At 39.4% G+C, this 18,663-nt stretch overlaps 1 protein-coding gene across 1 annotated transcript; it reads right to left on the bottom strand.

Annotated features, from left to right (window-relative positions):
* Positions 1-2,678: 2,678 nt before the first annotated feature.
* opn1sw2 (opsin 1 (cone pigments), short-wave-sensitive 2) lies at positions 2,679-5,142 on the bottom strand. The gene is made up of 5 exons (XM_041887770.1): positions 4,637-5,142; positions 4,172-4,340; positions 3,828-3,993; positions 3,130-3,369; positions 2,679-2,916 (listed from the first exon to the last, which is right to left on the bottom strand). Exons 1-5 carry the CDS (start codon positions 5,016-5,018, stop codon positions 2,818-2,820), a joined length of 1,056 nt encoding a protein of 351 aa, XP_041743704.1. The 5' UTR covers positions 5,019-5,142; the 3' UTR covers positions 2,679-2,817.
* Positions 5,143-18,663: the final 13,521 nt, after the last annotated feature.

Here is an 18,663-nt window from a genome sequence, read left to right as displayed (position 1 = left end):
ATTCTTCCAACAATTGTTTACAGACAGATTATTTCACTTATAATTCACTGTATCACAAATCCAGTGGGTCAGAAGTGTACATACACTAAGTTGACTGTGCCTTTAAACAGGTTGGAAAATTCCAGAAAATGATGTCATGGCTTTAGAAGCTTCTGATAGGCTAATTGACATCATTTGAGTCAATTGGAGGTGTACCTGTGGATGTATTTCAAGGCCTACCTTCAACCTCAGTGCCTCTTTGCTTGACATCATGGGAAAATAAAAAAAAATCAGCCAAGACCTCAGAATAAATATTGTAGACCTCCACAAGTCTGGTTAATCCTTGGGAGCAATTTCCAAATGCCTGAATGTACCACGTTCATCTGTACAAACAATAGTACGCAAGTATAAACACAATGGGACCACGCAGCCTTCATACCGCTCAGGAAGGAGACACGTTCTGTCGCCTAGAGATGAACGTACTTTGGTGCGAAAAGTGCAAATCAATCCCAGAACAACAGTAAAGGACCTTGTGAAGATGCTGGAGGAAACAGGTACAAAAGTATCTATATCCACAGTAAAATGAGTCCTATATCGACATAACCTGAAAGGCCGCTCAGCAAGGAAGAAGCCACTGCTCCAAAACCGCCATAAAAAAGCCAGACTACGGTTTGCAACTGCACATGGGGACAAAGATGGTACTTTTTGGAGAAATGTCCTCTGGTCTGATAGAACTGTTTGGCCATAATGACCATCATTATGTTTGGAGGAAAAAGGGGGTTGCTTGCAAGCCGAAGAACACCATCCCAACTGTGAAGCACGGGGGGTGGTAGCATCATGCTGTGGGTGTGCTTTGCTGCAGGAGGGACTGGTGCACTTCACAAAATAGATGGCATCATGAGGAAGGAAAATTATGTGAATATATTGAAGCAACATCTCAAGACATCAGTCAGGAAGTTAAAGCTTGGTCTCAAATGGGTCTTCCAAATGGACAATGATCCCAAGCATACTTCCAAAGATGTGGCAAAATGGCTTAAGGACAACAAAGTCAAGGTATTGGAGTGGCCATCACAAAGCCCTGACCTCAATCCTATAGACAATATGTGGGCAGAACTGAAAAAGCGTGTGCGAGCAAGGAGGCCTACAAACCTGACTCAGTTACACCAGCTCTGTCAGGAGGAATGGGCCAAAATTCACCCAATTTATTGTGAAAAAACTTGTGGAAGGCTACCCGAAACGTTTGACCCAAGTTAAACAATTTGAAGGCAATGCTACTAAATACTAATTCAGTGCATGTAAACTTCTGACCCACTGGGAATGTGATAAAAAAAAAAAAATCATTCTCTCTACTATTATTCTGACATTTCACATTCTTAAAATAAAGTGGTGATCCTAACTGACCTAAGACAGGGCATTTGTACTAGGATTAAATGTCAGGAATTGTGAAAAACTGAGTTTAAATGTATTTGGCTAAGGTGTATGTAATCTTCCGACTTCAACTGTACATGATGATACAGTACATGGCCAAAAGTATGTGGACACCTGCTCGTCGAACATCTCATTCCAAAATCATGGGCATTAATATGGAGTTGTTCCCCCCTTTGCTGCTATAACAGCCTCCATCCACTCTTCTGGGAAGGCTTTCCACTAGATGTTGGAACATTGCTGCGGGGACTTGCTTCCATTCAGCCACAAGCATTAATGAGGTCGGGCACTGATGTTGGGCGATTAGGCCTGGCTTGCAGTTCGCGTTCCAATTCATCCCAAAGGTGTTCGATGGGGTTTAGGTCAGGGCTCTTGTTAGCAACTAAGTTCTTCCAAAACAATCTTGACAAACCATTTCTGTATGGACCTCGCTTTGTGCACAGGGGCATTGTCATGCGGAAACAGGAAAGGCCCATCCCCAAACTGTTGCCATAAAGTTGGAAGCACAGAATCAACTAGAATGTCATTGTATGCTGTAGTGTTAAGATTTCCGGCGGCGAGTTTTACACCACTCTAGCTGACGTTTGGCATTGTGCATGGTGATCTTAGGCTTGTGTGCGGCTGCTCGGCCATGGAAACCAATTTCATGAAGTTCCACTTCACAATAACAGCACTTACAGCTGACCGGGGCAGCTCTAGTAGAGCAGACATTTGACGAACTGACTTGTTGGAAAGGTGGCATCCTATGATGGTGCCACGTTCAAAGTCACTGAGCTCTTCAGTACGGGCCATTCTACTGCCAATGTTTGTCTTTGAAGATTGCATGGCTGTGTGCTCGATTTTATACACCTGTCAGCAACAGGTGTGGCTGAAATAGCCAAATCGAATAATTTGAAGGGGTTTCCACATACTTTTGTGTATATAGTGTATATGAATTCAAAATTGTTGCCATATAACTATATATAACTGCTGTGCTGCTGCTGCTGAAGTCTAAATTTGAATACTCATTTTCTGGCTACCAACTTATAGACCTATGCAAAATGTATTTACCCACTTAAACATTGAAAATATTCATTTTGTGTTTTATTGTCTTGTTTTGTACCACGTTGAAGCAATGCATCATAATGCACACTATGTCAAGTGTTTATAAGTGAAGTTTGCATAGAGACACAAACACCCAAACCAATAAATGAGCAAAATAAAATTTGCGGGGGTGTGCATTTATTCTTATCTCTCTTTAGTGCATTTCAATTGTTATAGCTACTCTTATAAGATTATCATACCACATATTTTTGACAACACCTTCAAGGACAAAACATCCTGTTGAGTGCACATTCAATATTATTTACAATATACAAATGATCATACAGTAGCAACAGTTCATCAAGTAAAATAAAAATAGAGATGCCCTCTTTAACCAGCAGAAGACACTTGAGTGACTGATGATGTTGATGATGCTTCCTCATCATCCCCGGACTTCAATCCCAGCAAATTCATCATGCATGAGCGGAACTGAAAGTGAGGAGGAAGATAAAAAATCACTGATGGGTGTGAGGGGGGGAAATGATCATATGAAAATTATCAGATGAAAATTGTCAGATGAAATCATATGTGAGTGGCACAATAAAGAAAGACAAATTATTTATGGTAATAAAGTAACTATTCAACCTGTTAATTGATCCAAAGAATACCCTTCCACAAGACACTTAAAAACTATAAACATACCATCTTATTCATTAAGACATAGATGAGAGGGTTGTAGACTGTGGAGGCCTTGGAAAAGCAGGAAGGTATGGTGGCCAATCGAAGATCAAAGGGTGCACCACGGTTTTGTACAACCCAGACGGCAAAGGAGGCGTAGGGCAACCAGCACACTAGGAAGCCCAGCACCATTACCACCACCATCTTGGTGACCTCCTTCTCTGCCTTCTGGGTGGAGGCAGAGTCTGCCTGTGCTGCGGCAGCCTGTGCGGGGAGACAAAGAGGGCCTGATTCCAGTGCTGTAGGAGCAGCCTACCGATGTCTGTGTCTCACCACAAGGCTTCCACTAATAATCACTATGACATGGATAGATTCCAAAATAATCAGAAGAAAGCATGTTCTCAATCTAAAACGTAGCTAGGTTGATTGTAATTCATTAGGGTGGTTGTTAGTGTTTTTGAAATGTTTATTTTCCTACCTTTCCTTTGAACCATTTACCCTTTTTCATGTATGCTTTTTCGTATACATTTAGCTAATTCCACTTGTCTTTACTTAGATTACCATATTATATCTTATGTTAATCCTTGTATTGTAACTAAATATGTGCTGCTATATGACAATAAACTTGTTTTTTAAAAATGTATGTGACTACACAGTGATTAACAATGCCCATGTTAGCAACTAATTCAAAGGATCTCTTCCTCTGTGTAACTTGCACATACCGCTTTCATCATGAAGAGCAGCTGGGCGTAGCAGAAAACGATTACACTAAATGGGAATCCGAAGCAGAAGAAGAAGAGGAACATCACATAGGACTCATTGTTGTATTTGTTGTTTGAGGTGTACCAGTCTGGTCCACAGGAGCACTGGAGACCTTCTGGAATGTATCTGGGGAAGAGAACAGATCACAGTCCTCACCTTCAAAACCAGGAACAGTGTTGCACAATTGTTGTATCACATGTACAAACCCAAATTATTTGTGTGTGCGAACTTGCGTATGTGATTTCTGTACACAGAGAGAGAGAGAGAAAGAGATAGAGAGATAGGAGTGATAAATGACACTGACCTACTCCAGCCAAACAGAGGGGGAAGACTGGCAGCCAACCCAAACACCCAAGTGACTGCACAGCCAATTATTGCATGGGTGCTCTTGAATTGAAAGTTACCGATTGGCTTACAAATAACCAACCATCTTTCAAACGCCACTACTGAGAGAGACCATAAGCTCACCATACCTGCAATGACACAGAGAATAAAAGCACATACATGAATGGTTTATAGGGAGATGTGAATATCCTTTTTACTATGAGGAATTGCTAAAGCACTGCTACAGATTATCAATTTACAAAAGGATTGAAGCATACAAACTGTCAAAATAGATGTGAAATTACTACATGAAAAGAAATGTGTAACACCAATCCATTAATTTCAAATTGTACATATTAAGCTTGTCTATTAAGACAATACAAAAGATGTTCAGATGTACTTGTGCACATAGTTGTAGTATTTGTAAACTATATATTTTCCTTACCGCCTAGAGTAGCTGCAAATCCCTCAAACTGGCATGCAACTGATCCCAAGATAAAGTATCTGTTAGCGAAGGACAAGCAGGCGGTGGAGGACCCAAACATGGACACCAGCAGGTTAGCAATTGCCAAGTTCACCAGGATGTAGTTGAGATGGGATCGCAGCTTCTTGAACTGGATAGTACACACAATGGTAAGGACGTTGATAGCAGTGCCGGCAACAAATAGGAAGAACATGAAAAATGACATGCCATAGAAGATAGCACTGCCCGCCAGGTGGTCCTGAGGAACCAGGAAGGGGCTGAGTGATGTGATGTTGTTGGTATCCAGCGCGATAGGGATGTAGAATCCCTCCTGGAGCTCCACGGGGCGAGCATTCGACCTCATTGTGTTCAACTTATTTGATAACCAATTTTTTTTATATAATTTGTTTCCCCACTACCAAGGTCCTATAACTGCAAAGATCTATTGCATAAAAAGAAGAAAAAGTAATTAAAAATGCGTTAATTGCCTTGTGTCTACCTCAGGAACTCGAAGGTTGATCGCATGTCCTGGTGGGGAACTAAGTGGACTTTTATAAGGCCTTAAGAGTGATATCACAGTGCCCCACCCTCAAATGAAGGATTTCAAGTAATTTCCTCAACACACACATCCTCTCATACAACCACACACCTGCACATGTATATAAGACACAGTCCCTGAACGTAATCTTCTTTCCGTGCACAAAAACCTGGATGATAAGGATGATCCCATTTACATAGATAGTAGTTCAGTGTTACTGCAGCCAGCTAATCTTCTTTCCAATGCTGTTAAGCCGGCTAATGGTACGAATTTCAGCCTTTTGTAATCCGCGCTCTGCTGGTTTAACTCTGGCTTTGTGCTGGATGTCTTGGTCTTTAGGGACTTATCCATAAATGCTTTTGACGGAGTTATCCTGCAGTGCCATCAGCACTTTCTTCAGAAACAGAGGACTGAATCGCACAAACAATTGAAATAGGGTAACATTAAAAAATTGTTCACATAGAGGTCTTTGGTGTTTATCTAATAAGCTTACAACAGCTGTCCTGACTGTTTGTAACCTTTAAACATTTGTGAATTACTTGGAAGTGTAGTTGCTAATGTTTACCTCAAATGTTGGCTAGAGTGTTGACTGTATGATCAATCTTTAGTTTTAGGCTAACTAATGTTTGCAATATAACCTTCTGCTCATGTGCTTGGGCTTTCTGTCCAATGAATTCCTGGACAATGTTTCTGTCCATTTAGGGGACCTTTTTGGCTCAAGAGGCATATATTCAGTGTATAATTCAAGTATAGGCCTTCACGCTTGAGCGAGCAAAAGAAGTAGGAGGGCTGCTTAACAACAATGACAGGACTCTAATGATAGGGCTTAACAAGGAAAAGGACTCATGGTAAACAGGTGTTGGAGCACTCAAAAAACAGGCATATACTGTATATAACTCCTCTTACGCTCAGGCATTATTCCATTATGAATTCAGATTGATATGAAATTTCATGATTCTGAGAATTGTCCAAAAACCTTGCCACTTAGGAGTAATTCTCATCGATAACAAGTTTGAGGAATACAGGCCCTAACATATGATCCAGCCACAAGTACAAAAAACATTGGCCGGCCCGATCCATTTTGGACGAATACAAAAATGGGAATTTGTTGCACTATACTGAAGTTGCCTCCGTGCCAAGGCATGTGTTGCTAGGCAACCCCACTGGACTTGCCCTGGCAGGCCTGCTTGCCCCTTGGGCCGTGGCTAAAGCCAGTGTGAGAAACTTGCTAGCAAACAAAGCTAAATACAGTGCCTTCGGAAAGTATTCAGACCCCTTGACTTTTTCCACATTTTGTTTCGTTACAGCCGTATTCTAAAATGGATTAAATAAATAAAAATCCTCAATAATCTACACACAATACCCCATAATGGCAAAGCAAAAACAGGTTTTTAGAAACCTTATTTACATAAGTATTCAGACCCTTTGCTATGAGACTCGAAATTGAGCTCAGGTGCATCCTGTTTCCATTGATCATCCTTGAGATGTTTCTAAAACTTGATTGGAGTCCACCTGCGGTAAATTCAATTGATTGGACATGATTTGGAAAGGCACACACCTGTCTATAAAAGGTCCCACAGTTGACAGTGCATGTCAGAACAAAAACCAAGCCATGAGGTCGAACGAAATGTCCGTAGAGCTCCAAGACAGGATTGTGTCGAGGCACAGATCTGGGGAAGTGTACCAAAACATTTCTGCAGCATTGAAGGTCCCCAAGAACACAGTGGCCTCCATCATTCTTAAATGGAAGAGGTTTGGAACCACCAAGACTCTTCCTAGAGCTGGCCGCCCCCGGACAAACTGAGTAATCGGGGGAGAAGGGCCTTGGTCAGGGAGGTGACCAAGAACCCGATGGTCACTCTGACAGAGCTCTATAGTTCCTCTGTGGACATGGGAGAACTTTCCAGAAGGACAACCATCTCTGCAGCACTCCACCAATCAGGCCTTTATGGTAGAGTGGCCAGACGGAAGCTACTCCTCAGTAAAAGGCACATGACAGCCTGCTTGGAGTTTGCCAAAAGGCACCTAAAGACTCTCAGACCATGTGAAACAAGATTCTTTGGTCTGATGAAACCAAGATTGAACTCTTTGGCCTGAATGCCAAGCGTCACGTCTGGAGGAAACCTGGCACGATCCCTACGGTGAAGCATGGTGATGGCAGAATCATGATGTGGGATGTTTTTCAGTTGCAGGGACTGGGAGACTACACAGGATCGAGGCAAAGATGAACGGAGCAAAGCACAGAGAGATCCTTGATGAAAACCTGCTCCAGAGCTCTCAGGACCTCAGACTGGGGTGAAGGTTAACCTTCCAACAGGACAACGACCCTAAGCACACAGCCAAGACAACGCAGGAGTGGCTTTGGAACAAGTCTCGGAATGTCCTTGAGTGGCCCAGCCAGTGCCCGGACTTAAACCTGATCAAACATCTCTGGAGAGACCTGAAAATAGCTGTGCAGCAACGCTCCCCATCCAACCTGACAGAGCTTGAGAGGATCTGCAGAGAAGAATGGGAGAAACTCCCCAAATACAGGTGTGCCAAGCTTGTAGCGTCATACCCAAGAAGACTCGAGGCTGTAATCGCTGGCAAAGCTGCTTCAACAAAGTACTGAGTAAAGGGTCTGAATACTTATGTAAATGCAATATTTCCGTTTTTAGTTTTTATAAATTAGCAGAAATTTCTTTAAAAAAAACGTTTTTGCTTTGTCAGTATGGGGTATTGTGTGTAGATTGATAATTATTTTATTTTTTAATCAATTTTAGAATAAGGCTGTAACCTAACAAAATGTGGAAAAAGTCAAGGGGTCTGAATACTTTCCAAAGGCACTATAAATACTGAACTCTGAACTAGTGATGGGAAGTTCGGCTATCTTTACTGACTCAGATCTTTTCAACTCCTTCAGTCAAAAGAACAAATCTTTCGACTCATTTCGTTCATTTGATTCTGAATGCCCAGAGCATGCAGGACCTCAGAATCATGATCCTACAAGCCTCTTGTTCACCATTGAGCTGTCATTTTTGACTGAGACTTATAAAAGTGTGCTTCAAACAATGTACATTTGTGACTGCTAGGCATACAAATAAGATACTTTCTTGATACCTTGAAATGAGGTCTAGTTGCTGCTGCAACCGGCCTAGATTGTGAACACTCTTGGCAGAATGCAATTGATTGACTGCCGTGAGGGAGATTAGTACAATATCGTTTGCGATCTGCAGCAGCCCCCGAAACGATTCATTCTCAAGTTTGAGTTTGTTAAGCAGAGGCAGGCTGTGTATGTTTTGGTTCTACAAAGCTGTGTCCATCGATAACATTCAATAATCAATTAACTGCATTCATTCCAGCACCATGCGATCAATTATCAGTTCTAAACATTTATTTTTCTCCTAAGCACTGGGAGCAGAATTATCTATTTTCCTGTGCACACATATGACAGACAGTGGTCGGAGCACGTCTTTGGAGACGCTGAGCATGAGAAGCGCATGTTAATTTTTTTAAATTTTTTATTTAACCTTTATTTAACCAGGTAAACCAGTTGCGACCTGGCCAAGATAAAGCAAAGCAGTGTGATAAAAACAACAACACAGAGTTACATATGGGGTAAAACAAAACAAAGTCAAAAATACAACAGAAATAAATATATATACAGTGTGTGCAAATGTAGCAAGTTATGGAGGTAAGGCAATAAATAGGCTATAGTGCAAAATAATTACAATTAGTATTAACACTGGAATGATAGATGTGCAAGAGATGATGTGCAAATAGAGATACTGGGGTACAAATGAGCAAAATAAATAACAATATAGGGATGAGGTAGTTGGGCGGGCTAATTTCAGATGGGCTGTGTACAGGTGCAGTGATCGGTAAGGTGCTCTGACAATTGATGCTTAAAGTTAGTGAGGGAGATAAGTGTCTCCAGCTTCAGAGATTTTTGCAATTTGTTTAATCCTTCTGTAGAATTCATTGCAGCCAGCACGTCGAATTACTCAAATCAACAAGTCACTCGGGAAAACTCATCATGACTATCAAGTCTGTAAAATGAGTCATTCAAAAATAATGAATCGTTCGCAAACTGCACATCACTACTCTGAACTACAAAACCTCTTTGCTAGATTCAAGATTGTTTAGTTAGACAAGAAAGGAAAGGAAACTTCCAAATGTGATGTCGTTTTTGGGGATTTGCAGCAGTTGTTGGCAAGTAATGCATCCTGCAATGTTAAAAAACAGCTTACTCAACCTTTAACCTTTATTATCTCCTTTTACTGAAGGTGCTTCAGCAGGCACTTCCACAATCTCATTAATTAACACATTAGCTAATTAACAGGTGCGTCACCATAATTAAAGGTCTAATTCTGGCATGCCAGAGTTCTTGGAATTTACGTTGGAAAGGCTTAATTTGTGCTAATTAAATGATACATTGATTTGATTAAGGTATCAAGGCTTGATTGTTTAGCACTTGGCTTGAGAAGGTTTACTGACCTATTGAGAAGGTACATTTACGCTTTAAAGGGCAGGGGCAAAAACAGAATAACAGGATATAAAATTATTATTTCATATTTTTTTACAGAATATACATGAAATCTTAACTCAGAAAAAAATCAGAAAAAATATATAAAAAATAATCTCAGAAAAAAATATAATCTCAGAACAATGCTAGTCTTGTATATGTAATAAATGTATGTCAAATGAAGAATTATTAAATTGTATCGATTTTAGGCAACCAAAGCCTATCAAAGTTTGGATAAAAAAGATTCCAAAGCTTCATCTGTGGAAAATATGAACAATCAATTTGGCAGAAAACATTAAGATGCATTTCACTTTTCTAATTGTGATAACTAAAGATATCAGTTTTGTTCACTGAAACTCAGGAAGCCATATGGACAAGATGTGTAATCAGGCTCTACACCCCCAGTAGCTTGACTTTCTGCTTAGATTTTATTTTACCTCTTTTGCATCTAGTTGATTTTTTTGTTGTCTAGTTTGTTTATTTGTCCACACTGCTAACTCTGTGTGATTTATGACCACTAGGGGAGGCTACTCAACAAGCATTTTGGCCTTTTTTCACCCCTCCCACACATACTGTTGTTTTTTCTAACTGTGTACAAACTGTCTTTCTTTTTGTGCAAATAAATCAATAAATAAGACTGTGTCCCTTTGACGTCTATTAGCGTACCGTGCTGTTAAGTATGTTATTAAGTATGTTCATTTGTTAATTGGCTAAGTAGTTAATTGGTTAATTACTCTCCTCCCTAGCACATCACACAGCCCCCTCTCACACACATAGCCTACAAATGCTCAAAGACACACACTATTTTTCTTTACCTGCAGTTCTTGAACAACCATAAGCTTATAAATGTTTTAATATGAGATCTGCACACATAACTGACATTCGTTGTGCAAATCTCCTATTAACATATTTTTAAAATGTTAGTTGCATGTGCATATCTATTTGGCCAATAGTGAGTAGCTTGACAGAGGAATTTTGTTTAACACCTAACTTTTTTTTTTGCTTGTGTGTCCACGTCACAGATAACATCATCTAATAGACCTCAATCATAAAGGTTTGCTGCATTATAAACTCCAAATGGCATATTGTGAAAGTAATGTACTTGAATATTTGTGTGTAACCGCTCAGTTCCTTGGAAGGTCAATATAATTAGCCATTCCCTCCCTACCATCCCATTCACCTCATACCCTCTCCTGCCTTCTTTGTCTTAATCCTTGGGACTTTCGACTTGTGTGACCTGTAGTAATCGCTTTAGCTGCTCAGCTCTTTCCAGAAACATGCCTAAGGCTCTTAACAGGGATAGTGGGAAGTTGCTAAGTGGGATACCTAGGGTGAGGATGCCTCACCTTGTGTAACAATCCTGTCTGTGCTGCATTCCCATCCGGAAGGAGGCATATTTTAATGTTCATTTGTTTGGTGAATAGCTTATAATAATCATCAGCAACAACATGATGTGAAGATGGTAAAGGTTAAAAGGGTTACATGCTTGTCGTATTCGAAAATACAGGTAAAGGTGCTGGGTGGTTCATATATCACACATAGGAGCTGTCTGTGTGCTATAGGGTTCAGGTAGGTCTACAATGTTGGAAACCTTATCAAATATATTATGTGGGGAAGAAGATATGTACATATAATAAGAAGTAAACCTACAGTCTTTACTCGCTGTTCCTGACAAACTATCAGCTATCACTGCTAAGCTTATCCAGTCCAACTGATCTTCTTCCGTCGCTAAATCCATTGCAATCCCCAACCTGTCTGTACATAACACAAGTCATCCAATTAAAACATCTATTCTCCAGCTAAGACTACCCTCCATCAATGAAAAACATGCTTAATGCATGTTCCAATTCAGAAAATGTTTTGTTCAGATGCCTGATCATCTGCCTTTCACAAAACGTTCTGTCATCATGATATGTTTGACATATTTAAAAAAACAAAATAAAATGACTGGTATCAGACAGGTTCACTTCTCTTTTTATTGAGATTGAGTTTTACTAGTAATTTGTTAAGAGAATGTATTAACTAACTATTTCAGTGTCTCTGTGCGTCTCCCAAAAGGTTGTAAGGCTTTTGGATCAAGAAACGGACAGAGCCTCAGTGCAATAGCCAGGTCTTTATTCAGAGAATTCTGTTATCACAATTTCAGAGTCCATCTTTTATACACACACGTCATACAAAATCCCACCCCGCTTTAGGCGGGTTGTAGTTTTCCACTTGAAAACTGCTCTCCTGACCATCAGGTCACACACACACACACACACACACACACACACACACACACACATACACATACACATACATACACACACACGTGTTCTTATCATAGTCTCTCTCCTCCCTAAATTGGGAGGCCTCTTTATCTTGGTTTCTCAGTTGTCTGTAGACAGTTCTCCTTGTCCTTTGTTGTCTGGTCTAATTCCTACTCACATTGCTAAATAGTAACACAATGTCATAATCTTTACTGGTCCTACACTCACACATTACCAGGTAGTAGATTCTAACACATCTCACACAGTTTCGGAGTGTAATAATTAGTCACTACTAAGAAAGTACTAATCATACTTAAAACAAGAACATTTCACAACTATATTTAAGGGTGGAACATTTAGTCATTACTTTTAACCTGTATATATTTTAATTTCTATATCATAATTTTATAAGGCAAAGTAATGCTGGTCATTTCAATGTAAAAGGACTAATGAGCACCAACATGTGACGTTCAAAGGAGCATATCCAATTGGGTGTCAAATGAAAGCTAAGAGTCTATATTTGTTGAGAAATTAAGCCATAGATCTTTTTTTCAACCATTTTCCATGTACAAAATTAGGCATAGTTAATGGCTTTGATTTCTGGTCAAACTGATGGAAAAGGGGTCTTAGAAAAATCTACCAGAAAAAGTATTAAAATGTATTAGAAATACACCAAAACACAATAATGTTGAAGTAATGACCCCTGCCAACTAATATCAACACTTCGTTTTGGAGAAATGATTTGCCTTCTATAAGTTTAAGAAACATTGCCTTGTGCCTTGTAATTCTGTTACCAAAAACCCACATATCTTTAAGATATTTTCTAATTTCTCTCCCTCATGAGGGAGGGTAATGAAAGTTCACAGAAGTAACAAGTAAAGGTAGACCTACCAATTATAGTGTTTTTACTGATATACATTTTGGTTTATGAATTATTAAGTGATTAAAACGTGTAGTTCTGTTAGCAAATCAGTTACAGAATTACCTAAAAATCAGTAATGGAATTACTGCAATTGAATGGGCTACAATGGGAAATCATAGTAGTCACAAACCACAGTTGGGTCACCTGCTACTGTCCTCTCTTCCACGTATACTGTTATGTTCAGCTCATACCTGTTTTCCTTCTCTTTCTGTCATCTGGTGGTCAAAACGAGAGTGTGAAAACAGTCTGGACAATCCCTCCCTCTCTCTATCCAGTTAATCTTACCTCTCCCAGCTCTTACTGACACCTACCCATGAGCTCCCGCTCTTTCCATTTACTGTAACCAACATCCACACCTACTGAGCACCGACCGACACAGGATGTCCATGGACGTTGAAAAGTAGTTCAAATTTGGTCAGTCCGCCCTGGCCTTGATTTCAACATCCACAGACTTTGTTTTTTGGGCTGGTCTGGACCGGCCTTGATTTCAACGTCTATAGACGTTGATTTTTGGTTCGGTCCAGACCAGCCTTGATTTGGCACTAACATAGACGTCCATGATAGGTGACCGGACCAAATCTGAACCGATCATAGACGTCTATGTTTCACAAGTTTGGACAGCACAGTACAGTACAGTACAGTACAGTGAAGCACAGTATAGTAGAGTACATTATAATGTACTGTACTGTACTGAACTCTACTCTACTGTGATGTGCTGTACTGTACTGTACTCTACTGTGCTCGACTGTGCTGTACTGTGATGTCCAAACTTGTGAAACAGACGTCTATGATTGGTTCAGATTTGGTCCGGACTAACCAAATGTGGTCTTGTTTGTGGGCGGAGCTCATTAGAATAATTGCCAGTGTGTAGAATACCCATAAACAGTGCATTCGGAAAGATCTGTACCTCATACAATCCTGTCTCAGAGCTATACGGACAATTCCTTCGACCTCATGGCTTGGTTTTTGCTCTGACATGCAATGTCAACTGTGGGACCTTATATAGACAGGTGTGTACCTTTCCAAATCATGTCCAATCAATTGAATTTACCACAGGTGGACTCCAATCAAGTTGTAGAAACATCTCAAGGATGATCAATGGAAACAGGATGCACCTGAGCTCAATTTCGTGTCTCATAGCAAAAGGTCTGAATACTTATGTAAATGAAGTATTTTTGTTTTTCATTTGTAATAAATTTGCAACATTTATAAAAACCTGTTTTCGCTTTGTCATTATGGGGTATTGTGTGTAGATTGATGAGGGGAAAAATGAATTTAATCAATTTTAGAATAAGGCTGTAACGTAACAAAATGTGGAAAAAGTGAAGGGGTCTAAATACTTTCCGAATGCACTGTATGCAAAGGATGATGTTGCACATTTCTACCTTTGTGTACCTATTCAGGATACATCACCATGAAGAGAATGACTTTCATATCCATAATTATGCATTTCTTTGTAGTACAGGGACCCATGATGTAATTCCATTACCGTAATTCTGTTACCGGGTGTAAATCCACTTCACTTACTGTAGTTCAATAACCAAAATAGATTTTTCAAGGTGTCATGTCATAGCTGACACCCAATTCTTTCTGCAGACCTCTTTGAATCTTAATTCGGGGCAGTTATTTAACAGTTTTTGAAAAATGGGTTGCATAAATAATTGAGGGAGATTTTACCATAATTTTATTACCAAACGTTGCATCTGCACAGTTCTTCGAGTAAATGTGTTTTTGTTATAATTTCTGTGTAAATTGTTCAAAGTAGTCCTTGTGTGTAGAGTTGTGTGTTTTGTTCAACTTTGATATTTGAAAGTGAAAAATCAGTCTCAGCATAACTACGTTATCGTGGAATTGCCCTGCTACCTTTTCCATTACTCATACCATAATATGCATTCTTAAAAAATACCATGCACTTGTCAATGTCTGCATATACTATGAGCAATATACAAAATATATATAAATAAGTGCAAATATACACTGAGTGTACAAAACATTAAGAACACCTGCTCTTTCCATGACATTGACTGATCAGGTGAATCCAGGTGAAAGCTATGATCCCTTATGCAACTCAATATTAGGAAGGTGTTCTTAATGTTTTGTACACTCAGTGTATAATGCAAAATGTATGTTGTTTCACATCTTAGATGACATGACAGAGGAAGGCTAATGGAAAAACAATCAGATAAGTCAAATAAGAAAACAATGTAATCAGAAATCCTGAGACAAAGAGGACCAGGTCAGAGAAGGATTTTAAACGCTGAGGTGAAAACAGAGGAATCGAAGCCAACTGTAGAGAGAGGAGGAGCATCTGCTTACTATAAAAAAGAAGAGTGCAAGTGGGTTGGCAGGCAGAAATGTTGCTCCATAATGCTATCCGTTCCTTCATCTACATTATGTGAATGAACTTAACAGGAGAAAACAAATCCCTGTTCTATACATTTCCCATACAGGACTGCACAGGCAATGTGAAAAGGTAGGCTCATTTGCACTGGCCTCAAATTGCAATTGAGTGCAAAGCAAACATGGTTTAAGTAAATCATGCTGGATGGCTAACAGGGATTTGATTTCACATTTCATAAATGTAGATGAAGGTACAGAGAGGAGAGAATACACTCTCAGTAGGCATTTATACCTGAGACATTTTGATTACACTGCCCCCTGCCGACCTTTTGCAAGCACAACAGAAAATACAGTTATGTTCAACGGAGGAAAGCGCCCCCATCAGGCAGATGGTTAGAATGTAAGCCTATGGCCCACTAAAGACCAAGAGCAAGAGGTTGGCAGTGGCAACAATCCACACTTTTTATAAATGATTTGATGATTTTTTTGAAGATTGAAATCTGAATGAATATATATCATTTTCATTGTCATTGCATGCTTGGTTAAATAGCTACGTGCTTTGCAAGTAGAAATAGAGTGCATAGACTCAATCTGTTGTGGAACAGAACACTGTCATGTCTATGCATTCTATTTCTATGTCGATGCAACGTTGTCTAGAAAGTTAACCTCTTTTACGCCAAGCCTGTAGTCTCAACCTGTCCATCATTGCTTTATCATCATACTCACAGAATTTGACATGCTTGTGCTTTTGTGTTTAAAGTATAGAGAGAAAAAAATATATGCACTCACTAACTGTAAGTCGCTCTGGATAAGAGCGTCTGCTAAATGACTAAAATGTAAATGTAAAATCTATGACGAGAGAAAACTGAATATCCAATATAAAACGAATTTTACCTCTGAACCATATACATATCTGCTCTCTAAAAAGTTAATTAAACAATACTTTCCTGTGGATATTTTGTCTAACTGGTAGAATAATGTAATTATATGAAACATTCTGGCTTGTAAGGAACATTTACACATTTGAAAAATTGGTCACTTTTTGAATTCCTTCTCCTGTAACCTCTTTCGACATCTATTCAACATATTATTAGCCCAACACATGACATCTGTTCAACATATTAGCCCAACACATGATACATTTCTGAAATCCTCAAGATGTTTCCTAATCAAACAAAAATGACACATGTTGATATCATATTCCAAGGACACCCATTTGTGTACACTGAGCCAAAACCATATTTTCAGTGTGCGTTTGGTAAACTGGGACAGCATGGTTAGATAAACTAGGACACCATTATTATAGTCCTAATTGTATGGCGGCTAGTGCTCAGCGATTAGTGCTTTTTGAGGTCGGTTCGGTTTCAGTTCAATTATTAAAAAACAATCACGGTTTTCGATTTTATAATTTTTAATGCATTATGAAATAATGACATTACAATGATTTTAGAGCTGTTAAATGGAAATTCCAAAGCCCAAAATAGTGAACATTCAATTTCCAAAACCTTAAAAATATTATATGTCAGGTCCACATTGGGTAGACATCAATAGAAAAATAGGAAATGACTATGAAATAAAAACATATTTCAGTCAAAAGTTTAGACACACCTACTCATTCAAGGGTTTTTCTTTATTTTTACAATTTTTTACATTGTAGAATAATAGTGAAGACATCAAAACTATGAAATAACACATATGGAATCATGTAGTACCCAAAAAAGTGTTAAACAAATCTAAATATATTTTATATTTGAGATTCTTCAAATAGCCACCCTTTGCCTTGATGGCAGCTTTGCACACTCTTGGCATTCTCTCAACCAGCTTCATGAGGTAGTCACCTGGAATGCATTTCAATTAACAGGTGTGCCTTCTTAAAAGTTAATTTGTGGAATTTCTTTCCTTCTTAATGCGTTTGAGCCAATCAGTTGTGAGCCAATCATATTATGGCAAGAACAGCTCAAATAAGCAAAGAGAAACAACAGTCCATCATTACTTTAAGACATGAAGGTCAGTCAATATGGAACATTTAAATAACTTTGAAAGTTTTTTCAAGTGCAGTCGCAAAAACCATCAAGCGCTATGATGAAACTGGCTCTCATGAGGACCACCATAGGAATGGAAGACCCAGAATTACCTCTGCTGCCGAGGATAAGTTCATTAGAGTTACCAGCCTCAGAAATTGCAGCCCAAATAAATGCTTCACAGAGTTGAAGTCACAGACACATTTCAGCATCAACTGTTCAGAGGGGACTGTGTGAATCAGGCCTTCATGGTCGAATTGCTGCAAAGAAACCACTACTAAAGGACACCAATAATAAGAAGAGACCTGCTTGGGCCAAGAAACACGACCAATGGACATTAGACCGGTGGAAATTTGTCCTTTGATCTGGAGTCCAAATTTGAGATTTTTGGTTCCAACCGCTGTGTCTTTGTGAGACGCGGTGTGGGTGAACGGATGATCTCCACATGTGTAGTTCCCACCGTAAAGCATGGAGGAGTAGGTGTAATGGTGTGGGGGTGCTTAGCTGGTGACACTGTCTGTGATTTATTTAGAATTCAAGGCACACTTAACCAGCATGGCTACCACAGCATTCTGCAGCGATACGCCATCCCATCGGGTTTGGGCTTAGTGGGACTATCATTTGTTTTTCAACAGGACAATTACCCAACACACCTCCAGGCTGTGTAAGGGCTATTTTACCAAGAAGGAGAGTGATGGAGTACTGCATCAGATGACCTGGCCTCCACAATCCCCTGACCTCAACCCAATTGAGATGGTTTGGGATGAGTCGGATGGCAGAGTGAAGGAAAAGCGCCAACAAGTGCTAAGCATATGTGGGAACTCCTTCAAGACTGTTGGACAAGCATTCCAGGTGAAGCTGGTTGAGAGAATATCAAGAGTGTGCAAAGCTGTCATCAAGGCAAGGGGTGGCTATTTGAAGAATCTCAAATATAAAATATATTTTGATTTGTTTAACACTTTTTTGGTTACTACATGATTCCATATGTGTTATTTCACAGTTATGATGTATTCACTATTATTCTACAATGTAAAAATAAAGAAAAACCCTTGAATGAGTAGGGGTGTCCAAACTTTTGACTGGTACTGTATACATATTTTTTAGCTAAACAGGTGGGGCTCAAAACAGAGCCCCACTGTACTGTACTAAGGAAATTGTATTTCTATAGCTAGGGCTGACAGTGAGGACTTGTGAAGAGCTGAATCAACAACCTCTGCATAATCAAACAAGATGCTTTGTGAGACGGGTGTTTGTTAGCCATTGTTTTAGCCGATGTAAATGAACGCTGGGGTAAATCCTTTATGGAAATACTCCATGGCTTTGTCGCTTATTGAAAGTCTGGGAAGAGGTAATTAGCATCCACTGTGTTGTTGAATGGGTCTGTAAAGTCCCAAAAACTAAATGTTCATAATTGCACAGATGATTGTGTGTTTTG

The sequence above is a fragment of the Coregonus clupeaformis genome, chromosome 10 (assembly GCF_020615455.1).
Source record: "Coregonus clupeaformis isolate EN_2021a chromosome 10, ASM2061545v1, whole genome shotgun sequence".
Lineage (NCBI taxonomy): Eukaryota > Metazoa > Chordata > Actinopteri > Salmoniformes > Salmonidae > Coregonus > Coregonus clupeaformis.
Note: the sequence above shows the minus strand (reverse complement) of the source record. Positions and strands in the feature narration are given on the sequence as shown.